The sequence below is a fragment of the Arvicanthis niloticus genome, chromosome 5, assembly GCF_011762505.2.
Source record: "Arvicanthis niloticus isolate mArvNil1 chromosome 5, mArvNil1.pat.X, whole genome shotgun sequence".
Taxonomy (NCBI): domain Eukaryota; kingdom Metazoa; phylum Chordata; class Mammalia; order Rodentia; family Muridae; genus Arvicanthis; species Arvicanthis niloticus.
Genome location: NC_047662.1, coordinates 18,915,674 through 18,934,609, shown reverse-complemented (window position 1 = coordinate 18,934,609; position 18,936 = coordinate 18,915,674). Strand labels below are relative to the sequence as shown.

Sequence of the window (18,936 nt, the reverse complement as noted above, 5' to 3'; positions counted from 1 at the left end):
GTGGTGCTCAACTCAGCCCCCCTTGCCTCTTCTACACTCTGGTCCTGAAGGATAAGCAGAAGGAGTTGGGAGGGAAGACTTCCTGCTTCGGACTAGGCATCCTCGGTCCACAGCCCCATGCTGTGTCTCTGGGTACCTGCATTTTACCTTCAGTAAAGGCTGCATTCCCAAGAGACGGAGGTGCAAGGCACTGCTGGTGGCAGAAGGGGTAGGTAGCACTGGGGACCACAGACACAGTGAAAGGAAAACTCTTAAACACTTAATACTTTTGCTTTTAATAGATCCAGCCAGCAGACAAGACTTCCCCATTGCCCAGAGGAACTAACAAGGTGGTTTCCAGTGCAAAGAAAAATCAGCCTCCCTAATAAAGCAGGGCAGTCCACTCCGCTAGAAACCCTCAAAGCAGGGCAGTCCACTCTGCTAGAAACCCTCTCATAGGCCTCTGCAAGAGGACATTTTGTTTTCTCTATGAAGGTCACGTGACGGTCATGGTGTCTCACTTCATTCTTCTCAAGACAAGTTCTGTGTATCAAAAGCCACTTCAAATTCTAATTGCTATTTGGGAGGATCAGGGGAAGAGGTTGGTTTGTCTGCGTTTAGTGTTTTAAGACTGCATTTCGACATAAGCTTGAGAAGGAAGAAACAGAAAATACACCGTGTTTCCTTATTACTCCCCAAAGGAGGAAGTGCTTGGTTCTGTCAACATAAACTGATTTCTCCAAGGTGCCAGACGGAGTAGGTAGGGATATGGTTTGCACGGCTGTGAACCCCAGCAACCACCTCAGTTGCTTATGTGATCTTGGGCAACCCCACTCTTTGCCTTGCTTTAGTTTCCTCCTCGGTAAATTGGGAATGGTAGGAAAGAAGATGCCATCAAGGGATATTAAAACCTCTTATTGCTCTAACATGCTGTGGTTACCTCTGTAACCACGGAGACGGTTGTGCCATATGAATCATGTGACTTCTGGCTCACATACTTCTGGCAGCTATGGACACACACCTATATCATTGGGTGTGTGCTAACTGTAGAGGAATTAGGTGACTGGCCAAATGAGTTTTATAGATTTTCCAAGGGCAGGAGGGTCTCTTGGCTCTCAATTTTCTGGTCCTACATGCCTCAGTGGTCCCCTGTGTGGGGGTCAGTCATGTGTATTTAGTGGTTCTGGATTGAGCCTCAGGCCTTCCAGTATACCAGCAAGTGCTCTACTCCTGAACTACCCCACAGCTCCGGGTTTTCTTCTGTTAGATGCTAAGCTTTCTGAGAGACCCTCAAGGTTTCTGGGGTGCAGCTCAGCCAGTAGAGTGCTTCATTTGCATGAGTTCTCTGGGATCAAAGGTCAGTACCTTAAAACCAGGAATGGCAGTGCTACCCCGACCTGTAATCCCAGCACTCTTGAGGTAGAAGCCAAAGGATCAGGAATGCAAAGTTACTGTGGCTGTAAGTTTGAAGCCAGTCTGAGCTAGTTGAGACACCCCTCCCACATCTCAAATTTAAGTTACAATTTTAAGTTAAATTAAAATGTTTAAATACCTCAGAGTTCTCAAAGTTAAGTTCAACGAACAAAAGATAGGCCAAAATAGCCATGTCTGCCCTTAGTCCTTCAGCAGCCATTTCTCTCCCTCTGCATAAAGCTTCTTATCTTGTTATTTCTAAATCTCTTATGCCACTCTTCAATCTGCTAAGCGCTACCTGCCGGAGGACGGATGTATAGCACAGAGAACCCATGGCTCCTAAATAGTCACTAAATAAAACGATCTGGTTTCAGCCTTCCCCTGAGGATTGGTGCAACAACGTGGACTTCTCCCAGTTTTCCCCACCTCCTGGGTCTTTCCCACTTGCGGGAACCCGGCAATTTAATCCTTCGGGGAATTTAAATTCAATAGATCAGAGCCGTCAGCGCCTCCTTAAGTCTTTCTCCCTTTCAATGCCAGAGGGCGCTCCAGAGCCAGCGCCTCAGACGGCCTGCAGGACCGCAAGCCTGACCCCGCCCCTTCCCCGTCCAAGCCAATCGTTACTCTGAGAGGCGGGGCTACCCGCCGGCGCCTGCGTATTAAGAGGGGGCGGTGCGGGGCCCGGAAGCAGGGATGTGGGAGCCGAAAAGGGAATGGCGGGTGGTGGGCTCCCGGCGGCTGCGGCTGCTGCTGCTGCTGCTGCTGGTGGCTGTGGCCCAGGCAGTGGCCCTTGCTCCGCGCCGCTTCACTCCGGACTGGGAGAGCCTGGACTCGCGGCCACTGCCAAGCTGGTTCGACGAGGCCAAGTTCGGGATATTTGTGCACTGGGGGGTGTTCTCGGTGCCCGCCTGGGGTAGCGAGTGGTTCTGGTGGCACTGGCAGGGCGAGCGGTTACCAGCCTACCAGCGCTTCATGAAAGAAAACTACCCGCCCGGCTTCAGCTATGCCGACTTCGCACCGCAGTTCACAGCGCGCTTCTTCCACCCGGACCAGTGGGCTGATCTCTTCGAGGCTGCCGGGGCCAAGTGAGTGCGGGACGGGCGCGAGGCGGGACCAGGCAGGTCCACGGCTAGCGCTGCCTGGCCTCGGAAGGCCCCGGACCCGGCGTCTTGTATCCCGGAGGAAGGAGCACTGATCCAAAGAAGAGAATCCAGCTGAGGATCAGTTTAAAAAAAAAAAAAAAAAAGGCCGGAAAGCACTGGATAATACACCTGTGCGTAGAGAGATTAGAGCCAGGCTACACCGTTGTCTCCTTTGAAAGGTCCAGAACACAGCCCAGATTCCCATCAGTGGCCCTGAGTTGTGGTCAGTCCCCTTAGGCTACGTGCAGCGTCCCTGGAAGGTTATAAAAAGAAGCCACTTGACTTCCTTGTTTGTATCTCTGTGCCTCTGAAAGGAGAAGGAAGGATGGGAGTTTGGGGTTGCTCTCTGATGGGGTCCTCCTCACTTCTCTTCTCACTTCCTTGTGGTAGAACTCAGAGGAGGAAGGGAGTTGTTTGGGCAGAGCCTTGCAGAGGGAGTGCGTTTTGAGAACTCTCCAATCCAGAGAGAATTTTGGCTGACTTCGGACCGAGGGATTTGGCCACTGGGAGGGCAGCCTCCACTCTCTCATTGAGTCTGCCAAACTCCAGCTTTCTGTTTCTCTGGACCTTGGGTTTTCTCCTATTGAAGGGGAAAGGCTGTGTACAGTTGGCACTTGGTATTTTGGCCATTGCGGTGTTGTAGGGGTAAAAGGCCTGAGGGAACAGGAATCTGTCTTCTAGCCATCTCTGAGAGCCTAATTTACAAATAAATGAAAAAGGTCGAACTCCAGCCTCTTTCCAGACTTCCTGTTTTATGGTCGTGGTGACTAACCCAGAGAGAGGAAGAAGCCTGGTGACCTAGACTGCAGATCTATGGTCTGGGAATGAAAACTCTTGACCGCTGCACGCAAGGTCTGCAAGCCGTACCCAGAGGGAGTGGTTTTTATATTTCAGAAGGACTGTTTGAAAGAGGAAAGGGCTGTATTGCAGGAAGGACTGTTTGTATGAGCCTAAGATACCGTATAACCCTGAAGTCCAGGGGCCCCAAACCAACTAGTGATGAAATCTCATGTACATGTTACCTTTCTTTTTCTATAAAAGTAAATGATAAATAGTGTTTGTCTTTTTAGTCCCAGATATCTGAGACTTAAATGAAAGTCAATTTCACAACATTGATAAAAATGAGCAGTTGCTGTGTCCACCCTTTGCTCTTGCCAATAGAACAGGACAGAGGGTTGAAACAGGTTCATCACTTATGCCCAGAAGGGTTGAGCCCGGGAGCTAAGTAACAGCTTGCCAGCCTCCCTTCCCCTCTGGGCCTCCAGTGCCTCCATCCATTCTTGAGTCATATCTGCTCGGGGATATTATCACTGTAGAAGCATCCTGGTTGTCATAGTGACTCATCCTTTAATCAAGACCTGACCACCACGTTAAAATTGTCAGGCAGGCGCGCTGGGCAAGGTCACAGTTGTGGACACCGCCCAATTCCTTTGTTCTCATTTGGTTTTGATGCCCGCAGGTATGTTGTCCTGACCACAAAGCATCATGAAGGCTTCACAAACTGGCCAAGCTCTGTGTCCTGGAACTGGAACTCGAAGGACGTGGGCCCCCACCGTGATTTGGTTGGTGAGTTGGGAGCAGCTGTGCGGAAGAGGTGCGTTGTCTGTGGACAGCCAGCTACTCCACCATCCTTCACATCCATCCTTGTGTCCTCTTGTTTATCTGCTAGGGTCATTTAGCCAGTGAGCTGATGGGCTCCCAGACTGTTTGAGATTTGGCAGTTGTCACAGAACCAAAGGTGATCCAAAAACAGAAGTCCCCAGTGGGGCGGAGGAGGACACCTGTCACAGACCGTGGTGGCCCAGTGGGGCGGAGGACACCTGTCACAGACCATGGTGGTCTAGTTGTAGCCTGCAAGGATTTCCATGGGAAAATGTGCAGTACAGAGCCCTTTCCCTTTCCTGTATGTGATGGAAGCCAGGGACTGGGTCCCACCTTTCTCCTCCATAGCTACCAGCATCCAACACCAAGTTGTTCAGGTCTGAGGGCAAGCTCTGATGATGGCCGATCAAAACTAAAGAGGGCTACACACAACTGATTCTCCTCAACACTCCTCAGTATTTATCACTTAACTGGGAGTAACTAACCAGACTGGTGTTAGTTACTTGGGAGGCAAAGTGACCCAAGCCATACAAAGTAGCCAGACATGATGCACTTGGGTGGCAAAGGCAGGAGGGTCAGGAGTTCAAGGCTGGCCTTAGCTATATAGCGAGTTTGAGGCTAGCCTAGGCTAAACAAGACTGTATCTCAAAAAGCTGAATAATAATAATAGAGACTAACTTGTATCAGTTTCTGTTTTAATCGGATGTGACAGCGGTGAGATGCTGATCTCACGTAGATGAAGTGGTTGTTCCTCCACTGAATGTATTAAGTACTTCCGTGTCAGTGACCGCCATACCTGTTAAAAGCAGCTTTAGGCAGGGATGGTGGATTTTCAGACCAACATGGTAGAACAGCTGCAAACATGGCGTCCACACACTATGGTGGGGGTCATTCATTCATGTATCAAATGCCTGGGGAGCAGCAGGAACCCGAGGGTCTCCATCAGGTGTCCCACTTCTGCCAGCATGCCCACCTCGTAAAGGTTCCATGGGTTCCCAGAACAGCACTATCAGGCAAGCAGCAAGCGTTCAGAGCATGAGCCTGGGGGTGGGGGGGAGACACTGGAGATTCAAGCCACGACCCCAAGCCCTGTCCCCAGCCACCAGGTTTTAAACCCTACTGGCTATGTCTGCCTTTAAGAAAGAAGATTACCTTCTGCTATGACTCTGAGGCCCAGGCTGACTGCCTGTTTATATAAATGGAGTGTGATTGGCACCCAGCTATGCCTGTGTCTTACACTGCCCAAAGACGGTCTCATGGAACAAGCTGAGAGCTGAGACAGAGGTCACAGAACTGGCAAAGCCCAGTGGACTGCCTGGACCTTTAAGACTGCCTTTGTTGACTCCTGTTACCGCTCTGTCCGTGCCCCATGCTGCAGTTGGCCACTAACCCTGTGACCTTAGATGTGGGCCACACCTGGACTTTGGAAGTAACTGTTTTCTTTCTGTTTCGTTTGGTCTTATGAGACAGGACCTTGCTCTGTATCCCCAAAGAGCTTGAAACTTGCTGTGCAGACCAAGCTACCTTCTAACTTAATGCAAGCCTCCTACCTCTGCCTTCCAGGTGCTGGGCTTCCAGACCTGTGGCACCATGCCTAGCCTTAGCAGGATGCACTGGTCTCTTCTCTGTCAGTGGTCAGTCCCTGAATCACTTACTGAAATGACCCTCCCCACTTGAGTTCTTTCTTGCTGTGTTATTTTTCTTCATTACCTGCACTGTAATCTTTGCACAGCACCATATCTTAACTGAGCCATAGTAAGTGTACATTTTTATGGGGTATGGTGTAACGTGTGTAGTGTATAATGAACAAATCAGGGCAATTAGCATTTCTAGATCCTTAATCATTTGTCTTTTCTTTGTGTTAGGAACCTTCAATCTCCTTCTAGTTCTTTAAAGGAGTATTTAATACAGATGAGGATGAAGCACATGACTGAATGTTGGCCTAGCATAGGTGATACACAGCACCATGAACAATAATGTAAGAAGATGGTGCTGATGCATGCCTTTAATCCCAGCACTTGGAAGACAGAAGCATGTGGATGTTTGGGGCCAGCCTGGTCTACATAGCCAGTCCCAGGCTGTCCAGGGCTACTTACTGAGACCCTGTCTCAAAAACGTGTGTGTGTATGTTAAATAAATTATTTAAATAAATGAAGGATCTCAGATAACTTAGGTTGGCATCAAACCTACTTGGTAGCCAAGGTTGGCCTTGAACTCCTGACCTCTCTGCCTCCCCCTCCAGAGTGCTGACTCCACAACCAGCCTGATTTTTCGTAAAGCAGATTGTTTTCTCTCTGCCTAATACCAGCTGCTGCTGTATTTTTCTGTTCAAGGAACATACGCTACGGCCTCTACCACTCGCTCTTGGAGTGGTTCCATCCACTCTACCTACTTGATAAGAAAAATGGTTTCAAAACACAGCATTTCGTCAGTGCCAAGACAATGCCGGAGCTGTACGACCTCGTTAACAGGTAAGGAGGTGTGGCTAGGGCCTGACTACTGTGGAGTGCTGTTACCAGGCTCCAGCCTGAGGCTGCTCTATGAAAAACACATACAAGACATCAGAATGATAAAAGTGGTGTTTATGTCAAAGCTTGCTTTCCTCCTTCCCTTCCCACCGCTCAGAACTTCTGGGCTGTGCTCACTGATGCCGCAGTCACAGGGACCTGGCTGGCGGGCGCTGTGTAAAAACCAGACCTTCAGAGCCCTCCTCCCTTGCCATTGGGCCTAGTCAGGACCTCGGAGAGGTCACCATTCTCAAATCAACTGCTTGCAATGTGAAGTTGTTGCTAACTGTAACTTTCATTACCCCACCTAGGCTCCGAGAACAGGCCTGGACCAGTCCTCACCCAGATCCCTTGAATCTCGGGATAAACATCACAGACACACACACAGGTTGCTCAAGTCTGCCTTTTTAATTCTTAGTTGCTGGGCAATACGTACCTCCCGCCTGGAAAAGCCTGCCCTTATCAATACTCTTAGCTCCACAGCTCCCCACCTGCCCTCAACTTTAGCTGGTCAGTTACATCTCATCCCTGCTCAACACCCAGACAGTACTCAGGTCTTTGAGCTTGCTGGGCAGCTCTACCACTGACCTCCACAGCCCAGGCCGTGAGCACTCCTGTTGTCTTTTCAGTCATATTTGGTTATTTTGTATACATGCGTATGTATGTGTGTGAGCACAGATGTGTATGTGTGAGCACACATGTATATGCGTGTGAGCACAGATGTGTATGTGTGAGCACAGATGTGTATGTGAGCACAGGTGTATATGCGTGTGAGCACACATGTGTATGCGTGTGAGCACAGGTGTGTATGCATGTGAGCATGCGTGTGAGCATAGGTGTGTATGCGTGTGAGCACACACGGGCTGCAGCACACATGTGGAGGTCAGAGAACAGCTCAGTTCTCTCCTTCCATGGGGATTCTGGGGATCAAACTCAGGTTGTCAGGCCTGGTAGCAGGAGCTTTACCAGCTGAGCCGAGCCTCCTGGCCTGCCCAAGCAGCACCCTGTTTTCCAGAACTTAATTATTATGTGTTGTTTATACACACCATGGGCAGGAGGTGCCTGAGGAAGCCAGAGAACATCAAATTCCCTGGAATAAGTGGTTGTGGGCCAGGCGCCATGATGTTGGGAAGCAAACCCTTGTCCTCTGTAAGCAGTAAGCAGGCTCGCTCGCTCACCCCTGAGCTGACTGTCCAGCCCTGGGAACAGCACCCCTAATCAGAGCTGGTGGCTTGAAGGGAAGCAAGCGCTCGATACCGATTACAGCTCATTCTCTAAAAGGAGCAGAAAGGAGGTTAGAGGAAGTGTGCCTTAGGATTACAGTTTATCATTCCTACTGTCGTTGTTACGACTGTTGTATTTTAGTTTATTTGGGACGTGTGTGTGTGCATGTGCCATGGTGTGCATGCAAACGTCAGAAGACCACTCTCAGAGTCAGCGTCCCAGGGATTGAACTCAGGATGTGAGACTTGGCAAGCAGGCGCCTTTACACACTGAGCTGGTTCACCAGCCCCCTGTAGCTCTTGATTTAATTAAAATAGTTACTTTACCTGTTTGGGTGTTTTGGCTGCATGTTTGTCTATGTTCTCTGTGCATGCCTGGTGCCAACAGAGGCCAGAAAGTGGCATCAGATCCCGGGAAACTGGAGTATAGGTGATTGTGAGTCTCCAGTGTGGTGTGGGAAATCAGACCAATGTCTCAACTTCTCAACTTCCAGATGAGCAGCCAGTGCTCTGGGGAGCCTGAGCCATCCACTCCTGGCCCACACTGCTGAGCCACCTCCTCACATCCTGTGGCTGAGGCTCTTTTAGACAGTGGTTGTGTTAGCAAAAAAACAATATCTTATCTCTTTAGTTTTTGCATTGTGATTTTTGTGGTCCTTTCCAATGGAGACTTTTCTCTCTGACAGGCTAGGAATGGAACCCACAACCTCACATGCAATAGGCAAGTGCTCTCCCACAGAGCCAGACTCCCAGCTCTAATTTTTAAGTAAACACCTGTCCATAAGAACGGGCTAGATAGAGATTCAGATGACAAACTGTTCTGGTCACATGTCTTCCAGTTACAAGCCTGACCTGATCTGGTCTGATGGGGAGTGGGAGTGTCCTGATACGTACTGGAACTCCACGGGTTTCCTCGCGTGGCTCTACAATGACAGCCCTGTCAAGGTAGGTGGGTATCTAACTTAGGAATAACTGGTTCTGATGAGAGGATGGATGACAGTAGGCTCAGCTGTCAGTAGGCAGGCTATGGCGGGGGAATTTACAGCAATCCAGTCTCTGATTTCCAAGATCTGGGATGATTACAGGTGTGTGGCACCACTCCTAGCTTATACTCAAGTGTTTTGTTTTGTTTTGTTAAGATTTATTTATTTTATTTATATGAGTACACTGTGGCTGTCTTCAGACACACCAGAAGAGGGCATCAGATCCCATCACAGATGGTTGTGAGCCACCATGTGGTTGCTGGGAATTGAACTCAGGACCTCTGGAAGAGCAGTCATTGCTCTTAACCACCAAGCCATCTCTCCAGCCCTATACTCAAGTTTTAAGGGGAACTTGGCTAACTGCACCTTCCCACTACTGGCTAGTACGCTAGCTAGTGCAGAGGCTGCCCGTTATGCCTGTGTTATGGAGCTTTTGCTGAATGAAGAAGTCTTAATATTTATGATAGAAAATGTCAAAGATTTTACATGTTCTTCATTTATAGATTTTAAAGAAAAATTTAAGTATAAAGTGGCTTGGCCCAGGTAGTGGTGGCTCACACCTTTAATCCCAGCATCTGGGAGGATGAGGCAGGCAGATCTCATGAGTTCCAGGCCAGCCAGAGCCACAGAGAAATTCTGTTTCAAAAAAACAAAAGAGAGAGGGGGTGGGGGGAGGAGCTTGGTAGTTGGAGGAATAGCCCAGTGCTAGAGCAGGTGCTTAGCATGCACGGACCTGGGTGTAATCAGAACCAAAGCTAAGCTTGGATGAAGGTGCCCTGGTGGGTTCCTCTCTGTGGGGCCAAATTGTATAGTTATTACTAAACTCCGAGAGTGGGAAGAAGAGGACAGAGAGCCCTGAGTGGTGTGTGCTAGTTGGAGGCGGTTCTTGTGCTGGAGACTCACTCCTGGGAGGGCAGGCTAACAGCAGTACAAGTCTGGCTTCCAGGGACTTTGAGTCTCTGGGGACTCCCAGATGTGTAGTTCATCCCAGGTAGTTAAGACTGATAGAATGCCATGGTCTCAATTGTCCACATCTGTCTCTGCTCAGTGTTTAAAGGGAAAACACTGTTATTCACCATGGCACCCCAGTCTCTGCCTCAGTTATATGCCGTTATGAGTGAGCAGCTGACGGCCCATCCAGACTTGAGATGGGCCAGGTATGGTGGTGTACACCTTTAATCCTAGCAATCAGTAGACAGGTGGGTAGATCTCTGTGAGTTTGAGGCCAGCCTGGTCTACCTAGTGTGTTCCCAGGCCAGCCATGGCTGCATAGTAAGACTCTTACCTGAAGAAACAAACAAGCTGGGTGTGATGGCGCACGCCTTTGATCCCAGTATTCAAAAGGCAGAGGCAGGTGGATCTCTGTGAGTTAGAGGCCAGCATGGTCTACAGATCAAGTTCCAGGACAGCCAGGGCTACCCAGGGAAACCTTGTCTTGACAAACCAAACTTAGGATGGTTGGTACCTCATATGCCCGTGAGGTGGATACTTTTCCTCCGGGCTGTGCCTTCCTGGAGCTGGGTTGTATGCTACATGGGTGACAGCCCCATTAAGGAGAATCACAAAAAAAAAAAAAAAAAAAAAAAGTCACGTTTTGGAAAACCACAGTGAGGGCTGGGAAGAGGTCTCAGTGGTTAAAGCAGGAGGCTCTTGAGTTCCCTACCCAGCATGCTCACACATGGAGGATCACAACCACCTGAAACTACAGTACAAGGGCAGCTGGCGCCCTCTTCTGGCCTTGTTGAGTACTGCACACATGTGCAATGGCATACATGCAGGCAAAACACACATGTGAGTTTTTAAATTGTTTTCTATATGTGTATGTATGTATGCCTCTGCAAGTTTATGTGTAATATGTGTAGGCAAAACCCCATAGAAGCCAGAAAGTGGCACCAGATCTCCTGTAAGAATATCAAGCACTCAACTGTTGAGCTATCTCTCCTGTCCCATGCCTGCCATTTTTACAAACGAGTGCTAGAGAGTCCTCAGGTTTCCACAGAAAGCACTTTACCCACTGAGCTGTCTCCTGGGCCCACTGGCCCTCCCCCTGCACGCACACTTAGCCACGCACACTTAGCCACGCATCCCTCTGCTGGGTCCCTGGGCTCCGGCATTGCTGACATTATGCTGCTTTGGGTTTTGGTGGTAGAAGTGGGTTTTTTGTTTGTTTGTTTGCTTTTTTTTCCCCCTTTTTTATTTCATGTGCACTGGAATTTGCCTCTATGTAGATCTGTGGGGAGGGTGTGAGTTACATTCAATGTTTGTTTTTTATTTTTCTATTTTTGTTTTTCTTTCTTTCTTTCTCTTTTTTTCTCTTTCTTTATTTTGGTTTTTCGAGACAGGGTTTCTCTGTGTAGCCCAGGCTGTCCTGGAACTCACTCTGTAGACCAGGGTGGCCTCGAACTCAGAAATCCACCTGCCTCTGCGTCCCAAGTCCTAGGATTAAAGGCGTGCGCCACCACCGCCTAGCTATTATTTATTTATTTATTTATTTAGCTGCCATGTGAATGCTGGGAATTGAACCCTGGTCCTCTGGAAAAGCAGCCAGTGTTCTTAACCACTGAGCCATCTCTTCAGCCCTGGATGCTGCTCTGTAATAGACAATAGTATTGTCTTCAATCCTGTAGGACATTTCTCAGCATTTTCTCTCACTGGATAGCAGCACCACCCTCACGGGGACAGCCAAAAATATCTAGAGTCCCACATGTGCCCTTTAGAGCAGGATGGCAGCAGGGGAAAACACCAGTGTAGTCCTGCTGTCCTTCCTTGCAAACAGACAGTTGCCAGATGGGTCTGCATCCGTCAAGGAGCCAGGCGGTACTGTGCCGCTGACCCATTTCCTTCCTCCTTTAGGATGAGGTGGTAGTGAATGACCGGTGGGGTCAGAACTGCTCCTGTCATCATGGAGGGTACTACAACTGTCAAGACAAATACAAGCCACACAGCTTGCCAGACCACAAGTGGGAGATGTGTACCAGCGTGGACAGGGCGTCCTGGGGCTATCGAAGGGACATGACCATGTCAACCATTGCCAGTGAAAATGAAATCATCGAGGTAAGAACAGTCATGGCCTTAGCTGTTCGCTCGGCTCAGAGCTGCCCTCTAACCCGCGGTCCAGGGGCTAGAGCCTGCTTGGTCCGCAGTACATGGAGACTGTCTTAGTTAGGGTTCTGTTGCTGTGAACAGACACCATGACCAAGGCAACTCTTATAAAGACAACATTTAACTGGGGCTGGCTTACAGGTTCAGAGGTTCAGTCCATTATCATCAAGGTAGGAGCATGGCAGCATCCAGGCAGGCATGGTGCAGGAGGAGCTGAGAGTTCTACATTTTGTTCCAAAGGCAAACAGGAGAAGACTGGATCTCATGTGGTTAGGAGGAGAGTGCTGTAAGCTATGTAAAATCAAGAATGGGAAGAGACATCAAAAATCAATGGAAGGTTTTCTTCCTCTTGCCTTTAAATTTTTCTGAATGTAAAATTAGTCCTGGGCTGCCTTGAGCGACAGTTGTTTGAGGTCACAGCAAATACCTCCACTCCAGAATGCCTTCAGAATGTCTCTCTATGGTAATTCTTCTTTCTTGAGATTGGTCTCCATAGAGTCCTTGCTGGCCTCAAACTTGGTAGCCAAGGCTAGCCTTGATCTCCTGGTCATCTTGCCTTCCCCACCTCAAGTGCTGGAATTACAGGTATGGGCCAGCATGCCTAGCTTCCCTGGCATTGGTTTTGGCAACAGTGCATATAATCTGTACTTAAACAGCTCAGAGACATTTTCTGCCGCGCCCAGCTCTAAAGTATAACTCACCCCCATTCCTTCCTTTTGTGGTGTTAAGGATTGCAGCCAGGGCTATTTCTCTTAGTATTCCTTGATGTCTGTGTGTTTTAGACACTGCCAATAGTCTTGGCAGTCATGCCTCAGCTTTTATTGTTTCTGCCTTCTTTAGGAATTGGTTCAGACGGTGAGTTTGGGAGGCAACTATCTTCTCAACATTGGACCAACTAAAGATGGCCTGATCGTCCCCATCTTCCAAGAACGGCTTCTCGCTGTTGGCAAGTGGCTGCAGATCAACGGGGAGGCCATCTATGCCTCCAAACCCTGGAGGGTGCAGTCTGAAAAGAATGAGACAGTTGTGTGGTACGCCCTGCCTGCCTTCTTGTGTGGTCAGGGGACTGATTGATGATAGCCATGTTTCAGTTCTGAGTGACAGTAAAGCCAAAGTAAAAGAATTATTAGCAAGGGATAGCTGATAGACAGACAGACAGACAGACAGACAGACAGACACATAGATAGGTAGATAGATGGGTGGGTGGGTGGGTAGATGGATGGATGGATGGATGGATGGATATATAGATACATAGGTAGATACATAGATTAGCTAGATTATAGATATATTTATTATAGGTAGATTGGTTATAGATAGATGGCAAAACATCAAACCTATGGCTGACTTAGGCCATTAATGTTTAAGCAAGGTCACTCCCAACACTAAGTGAGCTCAGACAACACAAGACAGCCTCTCGGTATCAGTATTATACATCCTTCTGATGCGTCCCAGCACTGGCCTGTGCCTGTGGTGGACCTAGCACATCCTCATGTCCTTCCAGCCTGGTGAAGAGAGTGGAGGTTGCCTTGTCCCAGCTGGGCTCTGCCTCCACCCACCCTGTACAGAGCCCCATCCTAAATGTTTCCCATTCATACATGGACTTCTAGATCTAGTTATTTGACCTTGGACCTCAGTTTCTTCAACTGCGAAGGGCATGCTGGAACTTAGCTTCATAGACTTGCTTTGAAAACTAGTTAACATCGTCAATGTGAGGACCCAGCAAAGCCCCAGGCCTGAGCTCAAAGAGCCCGTGTCACACCCGTGCCTTGTTCTTTTTCCATTGGGGTCGCATTAATCCCTGTGGATGAATTTCTATGAGGTGGTTTTTATCCTGTCTTTGAACACGGTGACCTCTCAGGCCAGAGAATGCCGCCTTTGTATGTTCCACTTGTTTTACCCGCTGTTGTTTTCTTGTGGATCTGGAGTTGAGAAGATTTCAATAACAAGTTCTGTGGCTTCAGCCTCTTAATAAGTAGGACGTGGGAAGTGCAAGTTCTGTTCTGTTATCACTGTGTGCATCATGGTTTCTCCATGCTGCACAGGCTGCATAGGCTGCACAGGCTGCATAGGCTGCACAGGCTGCACAGGCTGCACAGGCTGCACAGGCTGTCCCCCACCTCTTGGGGACAAGCTGTCCCGCCTTAGCTTCCTTTGTACCTGGGATTATGTGTGGGCATCACTATACCCAGCAGAAGGTTTTTGGGTTTTTGATTTTTTTTTTTTTTTTTTTTTTTTTTTTTTTTTTTGAGATACCATGTAACTGTATAGACCAGGCTGGACTTGAATTCACAGATATGTTCAGGCATCTACTTCCTGAGTGGTACTGGGACCACTTTTAATGGGTACCACCACCACTGAGCTATCTTTCTTTTGTTTTTTTAATGTGTGTGTGTAGGGGGAATGGGCAGCAAGCAAAGGTTACTGAGGCAGCAGGGAAAGGCCTAGAAAATGAGTTGCCCAAGGGTTAATTTTAATTTTTTAACAAACCTTAAGAACCCAGTGAAAGGATAATAGGAGATTCCAAAGAATTTTCTAGTCCCTTTCCTTCCTGAACACCTGACAGCACTTCCTAGTAGTCATGACAAACATAAGGTCTTTAATGGGTGAGCTATCTCAGGGGACGTGAGGGTCTGTCAGGGAGTACAGCTGGACTCACGATGTCTCTTTGTTCCTAGGTACACCACTAAAGACTCGGCCGTTTATGCCACTTTTCTACACTGGCCAGACAATGGAATGGTGAGCCTTAAATCTCCCAGATCGACCTCGGGCACGAAGGTAAGGAGACTCCGTCAGTCCCTCCTGCCACAGACCTGTCCGGGCCTTCACAGGTGCTGCGGCAGGACACAGCATTGCACGGAAGGCCGAAGGCTGATGGTCTCTGGTCTTGTAACTCTCTCTTACTCTTCTGAGGTCCAGAAGCTGATGGCTTCTGAGAGCTAAACTCCCTCTTGCTATTTTGTGGCTAAAAGTTGTGGCCAAAAGCTGCCGCCTTCTGGTAGCAGCAGAGGATTAGGTAAAGAAGTTTTAGTTGCCAGGGCTCTTCTCTCAGCTTAGGGACCCCCTGATGGCCAGGCCAGAGGCTTGGAGTGCTTCATTAACTCTTTAGGAACCAGAGAGAAAAGAAAGAGTGAGTGAAAGAAGGAAGAGAAAAAAGGCACGCACCTCATGTAGAGAGAACATTCCCTCCCTCCAGAGCAGAAGCAGCAGCCTCACAACCTTTCTTTTCTGTCCTCAGTATAAATACTGTCTCTAAAAACTGCCTCATGGCTTCATCTTCAGAACTGGATGGGGTCATGTTAATAGTGTTGTCTGGTTGTCTTTTTAAAAAAAAAAAAAAAAAAAAAAAAAAAAAAAATACCTCCTACAACCAGCAGGCAGAACTGTTAACACAGGGTAACTGATTGCATGATTTTCTAAATACTCTTACCTTCCAAGAAGCTCATCGTAAGTTTAAGGCAGCAATCCATGTCGTAAGTCGATAAGACTTGCGTTGTAACGGTGGAGTCATCTACATGTCTTCCCATTAAAGCGAGTGTTTCATTACATAAACGTTATTTGTTACATGTAAGTTCACTGTAAGTTTAAAGTTTTATGCCACAAGTTAGCACAGTTTTGTCAAGAGACAAATCATCTGCCTTGTGTCTGATTATTTTGAAGTTTTGTATAGATAAACTAGTCAATATTTTTTGTCCTTGCACCTACGATAAATTGTCCATGCCCAATTTATGACCTTTAGTGACCAGATAATAGTTTACAGCTAACTTAGAAGGAATGTTTTCCTTGTTTGTAAATTTGTTCCAAAGCCTGCTTTCTTCTTCTGGTGCAATTAGCCCATGGCACATGAAGATTTACAGAGCTCTGTTTGCAGCTTTTATTCTATAGAGGACTTGAAATTATTTATATCAATTTAGAAATTCCATAAAATCATTATCAGGAATCATGGACTCATTCATTCATCTACATAGCATCATATTAGCAGTGAGAAGCAATCCTGGGATGAAGGCTAAGGACCCTGGATTCTTGGAGCCCATCCATTGCTGGTCATGCAGAATGATGAGCTATTTCCAGAAAATGCACTTGCACGCCCTTAGCCTTTCCTGGATGGCTAACGCTCCCAAGCTTTGGCGTGCTCTGTTTTGGTTTTCATTTTTCCAGCGCTGGGGACGGACCCCAGGGCTAGACGTGCTCAGACAAACACGCCATCTCTGGACTACTCCCCAGCTATTGTTCGTAAGCTAAACTCTCTTTATGTAGCTCAGGTTAACCTCAGCCTGTGGCCCTCCTGTGTTGTATAAGTATTTAATCTCAGTCGGGGGTTTCTACCCCACTTTTGATCATTTAGTTCCCAGATAAAAGACACACAACTTTCATATTTATAATATGCCTTTAATACACCGGAGCTGGGCAGATGTCAGCCCTCTGTGCTGTTATGTCTACTTCCCTGTCAGTAACCCCAAGTTGTGACTTGCCAGGTTCCATCTGGGCTGCTCTTAACTCCAGTCGCGGCCAGCTCTCAGGGCTGTTTTGTAACTCTTCTTTCCATCTTGTGGTCCTGCCTTAGACCCCAAGCCTGGGAGCCAGAATCCCACTTACCTCTCTTCTGCCTAATTATAAGCTGTTGGCATCTTTATTCAACCAATAGTTTTAAATTAAGGAGCAAGGTCACATAGCATTACTTTGTATATGTGCAGATTCTCTCCTCCCTGGGGGCAACCAAGACTTGGGGGGCCAGTATTTAGCATTACAATAGACCAAACCTCCCCACTGTTGTCTCCTCCCCAGTGCTAAGATTACAGACTTAGCTGATACCTGGCTAGATGTAGCTTTTATGAAAACCCCATGGCAGGCTTTTGTTTCTTCCTTCCCAGGCTCCTTCTACATGTATGTCCTACAGCCTGTCCTCACTGCCCTGTCCTGCAGCCTGTCCTCACTGCCCTGTCCTGCAGCCTGTGCTCACTGCCCTGTCCTGCAGCCTGTCCTCACTGCCCTGTCCTGCAGCCTGTGCTCACTGCCCTGTCCTGCAGCCTGTGCTCACTGCCCTGTCCTACAGCCTGTGCTCACTGCCCTGTCCTACAGCCTGTGCTCACTGCCCTGTCCTGCAGCCTGTCCTCACTGTCCTGTCCTACAGCCTGTCCTCACTGCCCTGTCCTGCAGCCTGTCCTCACTGCCCTGTCCTACAGCCTGTCCTCACTGTCCTGTCCTACAGCCTGTGCTCACTGTCCTGTCCTGCAGCCTGTCCTCACTGCCCTGTCCTGCAGCCTGTCCTCACTGCCCTGTCCTACAGCCTGTGCTCACTGTCCTGTCCTGCAGCCTGTGCTCACTGTCCTGTCCTGCAGCCTGTGCTCACTGTCCTGTCCTACAGCCTGTGCTCACTGCCCTGTCCTACAGCCTGTCCTCACTGCCCTGTCCTACAGCCTGTGCTCACTGTCCTGTCCTACAGCCTGTGCTCACTGCCCTGTCCTGCAGCCTGTCCTCACTGCCCTGTCCTGCAGCCTGTGCTCACTGTCCTGTCCTGCAGCCTGTGCTCACTGCCCTGTCCTACAGCCTGTGCTCACTGTCCTGTCCTGCAGCCTGTGCTCACTGCCCTGTCCTGCAGCCTGTCCTCACTGCCCTGTCCTACAGCCTGTGCTCACTGTCCTGTCCTGCAGCCTGTCCTGTCCTGCAGCCTGTGCTCACTGCCCTGTCCTGCAGCCTGTCCTCACTGCCCTGTCCAGCACAGCTGTTTCCCATCATATTTGGGGACAATCAGCACATCAGTGAATAACCAGAAGTTACCTTCCACTTTTGCCTTCTGCAGGTAACAATGCTAGGAATGGAAGGAGAACTGAACTGGACCTGGGATCCACTGCATGGCATGGTCATCTCTCTGGACCCGATTCCATCTACCATGTCCCACTCAGACTTTGCCTGGATCCTAAAGCTGACAAATGTGAACTGATCGTAGGGGCTCAAGGACAGACCACCCAGTGAGCTGCCTTCTCTTACAGAACCATCCACGCAATAAAGTAGCTTCCCTTCCACCCAGTGTTCAGCCTTCCAACCCATTCTAATGGCCAGGAAGCTAGTACACTTTCAGAGGTACTGAGTTCAATTCTCATGAGGACTGGGTTAGGATGAATGAGCCATTGCTAGCATTTCTGGTGGGCAGAAAGACCTGGACAACTCAGCTGAGTCACCCATGCCTTCACTAGGATGAAATTTCCCTCCGTTCTCTGATGACCTACCTGATAATGAGCCAAGCCATCCTTCTGCCTGTGGGAGCAAGTCAAAGGTCTGGTGAGCTCGGACCCTGGGCCTTATGGGTTGTTACTAGTCCCGAAGAGACTGAAGAGACAGAACTGACCCTACGGGCTTGCCAGGCTGTTAGGCTCAAGTTGTCTGAGGTTCGCCAAGCAAGCCAAAAGCTGACACCAAGCAGATCTTCAGAGATACTGATGCAAGAATGTGATTCTGCCTTGCCTTTAAAAAAAGATGGAAGTGGACTGGAGAGATGGCTCACTGGGTAAGAGCACCCACCGTCTGTTCTTCCAGAGGTCCTGAGTTCAATTCTCAGCAACCACATGGTGGCTCACAACCATCTGTAATGGGATCCGATGCCCTCTTCTGGTGTGTCTGAAGACAGCCACAGTGTACTCACATAAAATAAATAAATCTTAAAAAAAAAAGAAAAAAGAAAGTAAATTTGTATGCCAGATTATTTCTACCAAAAGCATGTGATAGGTTTCTTTCCCTAACTTCGGGTACAAATTTACACTTATTTTCTGGTTTTCTTGTTTTTTATTTAGGGGGGAAAAAAGTGGCCTGGTGATAGAGCTCGCATGCCTAGCACACACAGAGCCCTTGGTTCAGTGCCTAGCACTGCATAAATCAAGTGTGGTTGGCATGCCTGTGACCCAACAGGATCAGAAGCTAGTCAGGCCTGTCTGTATAATGAGCTCAGGGCTACCCTAGGCTATATATGACCTTGTGCAGAGAGGGGAAAGAG

At 48.6% G+C, this 18,936-nt stretch overlaps 1 protein-coding gene across 1 annotated transcript; it reads left to right on the top strand.

The window, feature by feature from the left end:
• The first annotated feature begins 2,058 nt into the window (after positions 1–2,058).
• Fuca1 (alpha-L-fucosidase 1) lies at positions 2,059–18,632 on the top strand. The gene is made up of 8 exons (XM_034503507.2): positions 2,059–2,477; positions 3,994–4,128; positions 6,470–6,607; positions 8,706–8,811; positions 11,703–11,903; positions 12,792–12,982; positions 14,627–14,726; positions 17,749–18,632. The coding sequence occupies exons 1-8, from the start codon at positions 2,086–2,088 to the stop codon at positions 17,887–17,889; spliced, it is 1,404 nt and encodes a 467-aa protein (XP_034359398.1). The 5' UTR covers positions 2,059–2,085; the 3' UTR covers positions 17,890–18,632.
• The last annotated feature ends 304 nt before the right edge of the window (positions 18,633–18,936 follow it).

Coding starts and splice junctions, on each gene's coding strand:
- Fuca1 (XM_034503507.2), top strand. CDS start 2,086: ATGTGGGAGCCGAAAAGGGAATGGCGGGTGGTGGGCTCCCGGCGGCTG. Junction 2,478..3,993: donor TTCGAGGCTGCCGGGGCCAA/GTGAGTGCGGGA, acceptor TGATGCCCGCAG/GTATGTTGTCCTGACCACAA. Junction 4,129..6,469: donor GGAGCAGCTGTGCGGAAGAG/GTGCGTTGTCTG, acceptor TTTCTGTTCAAG/GAACATACGCTACGGCCTCT.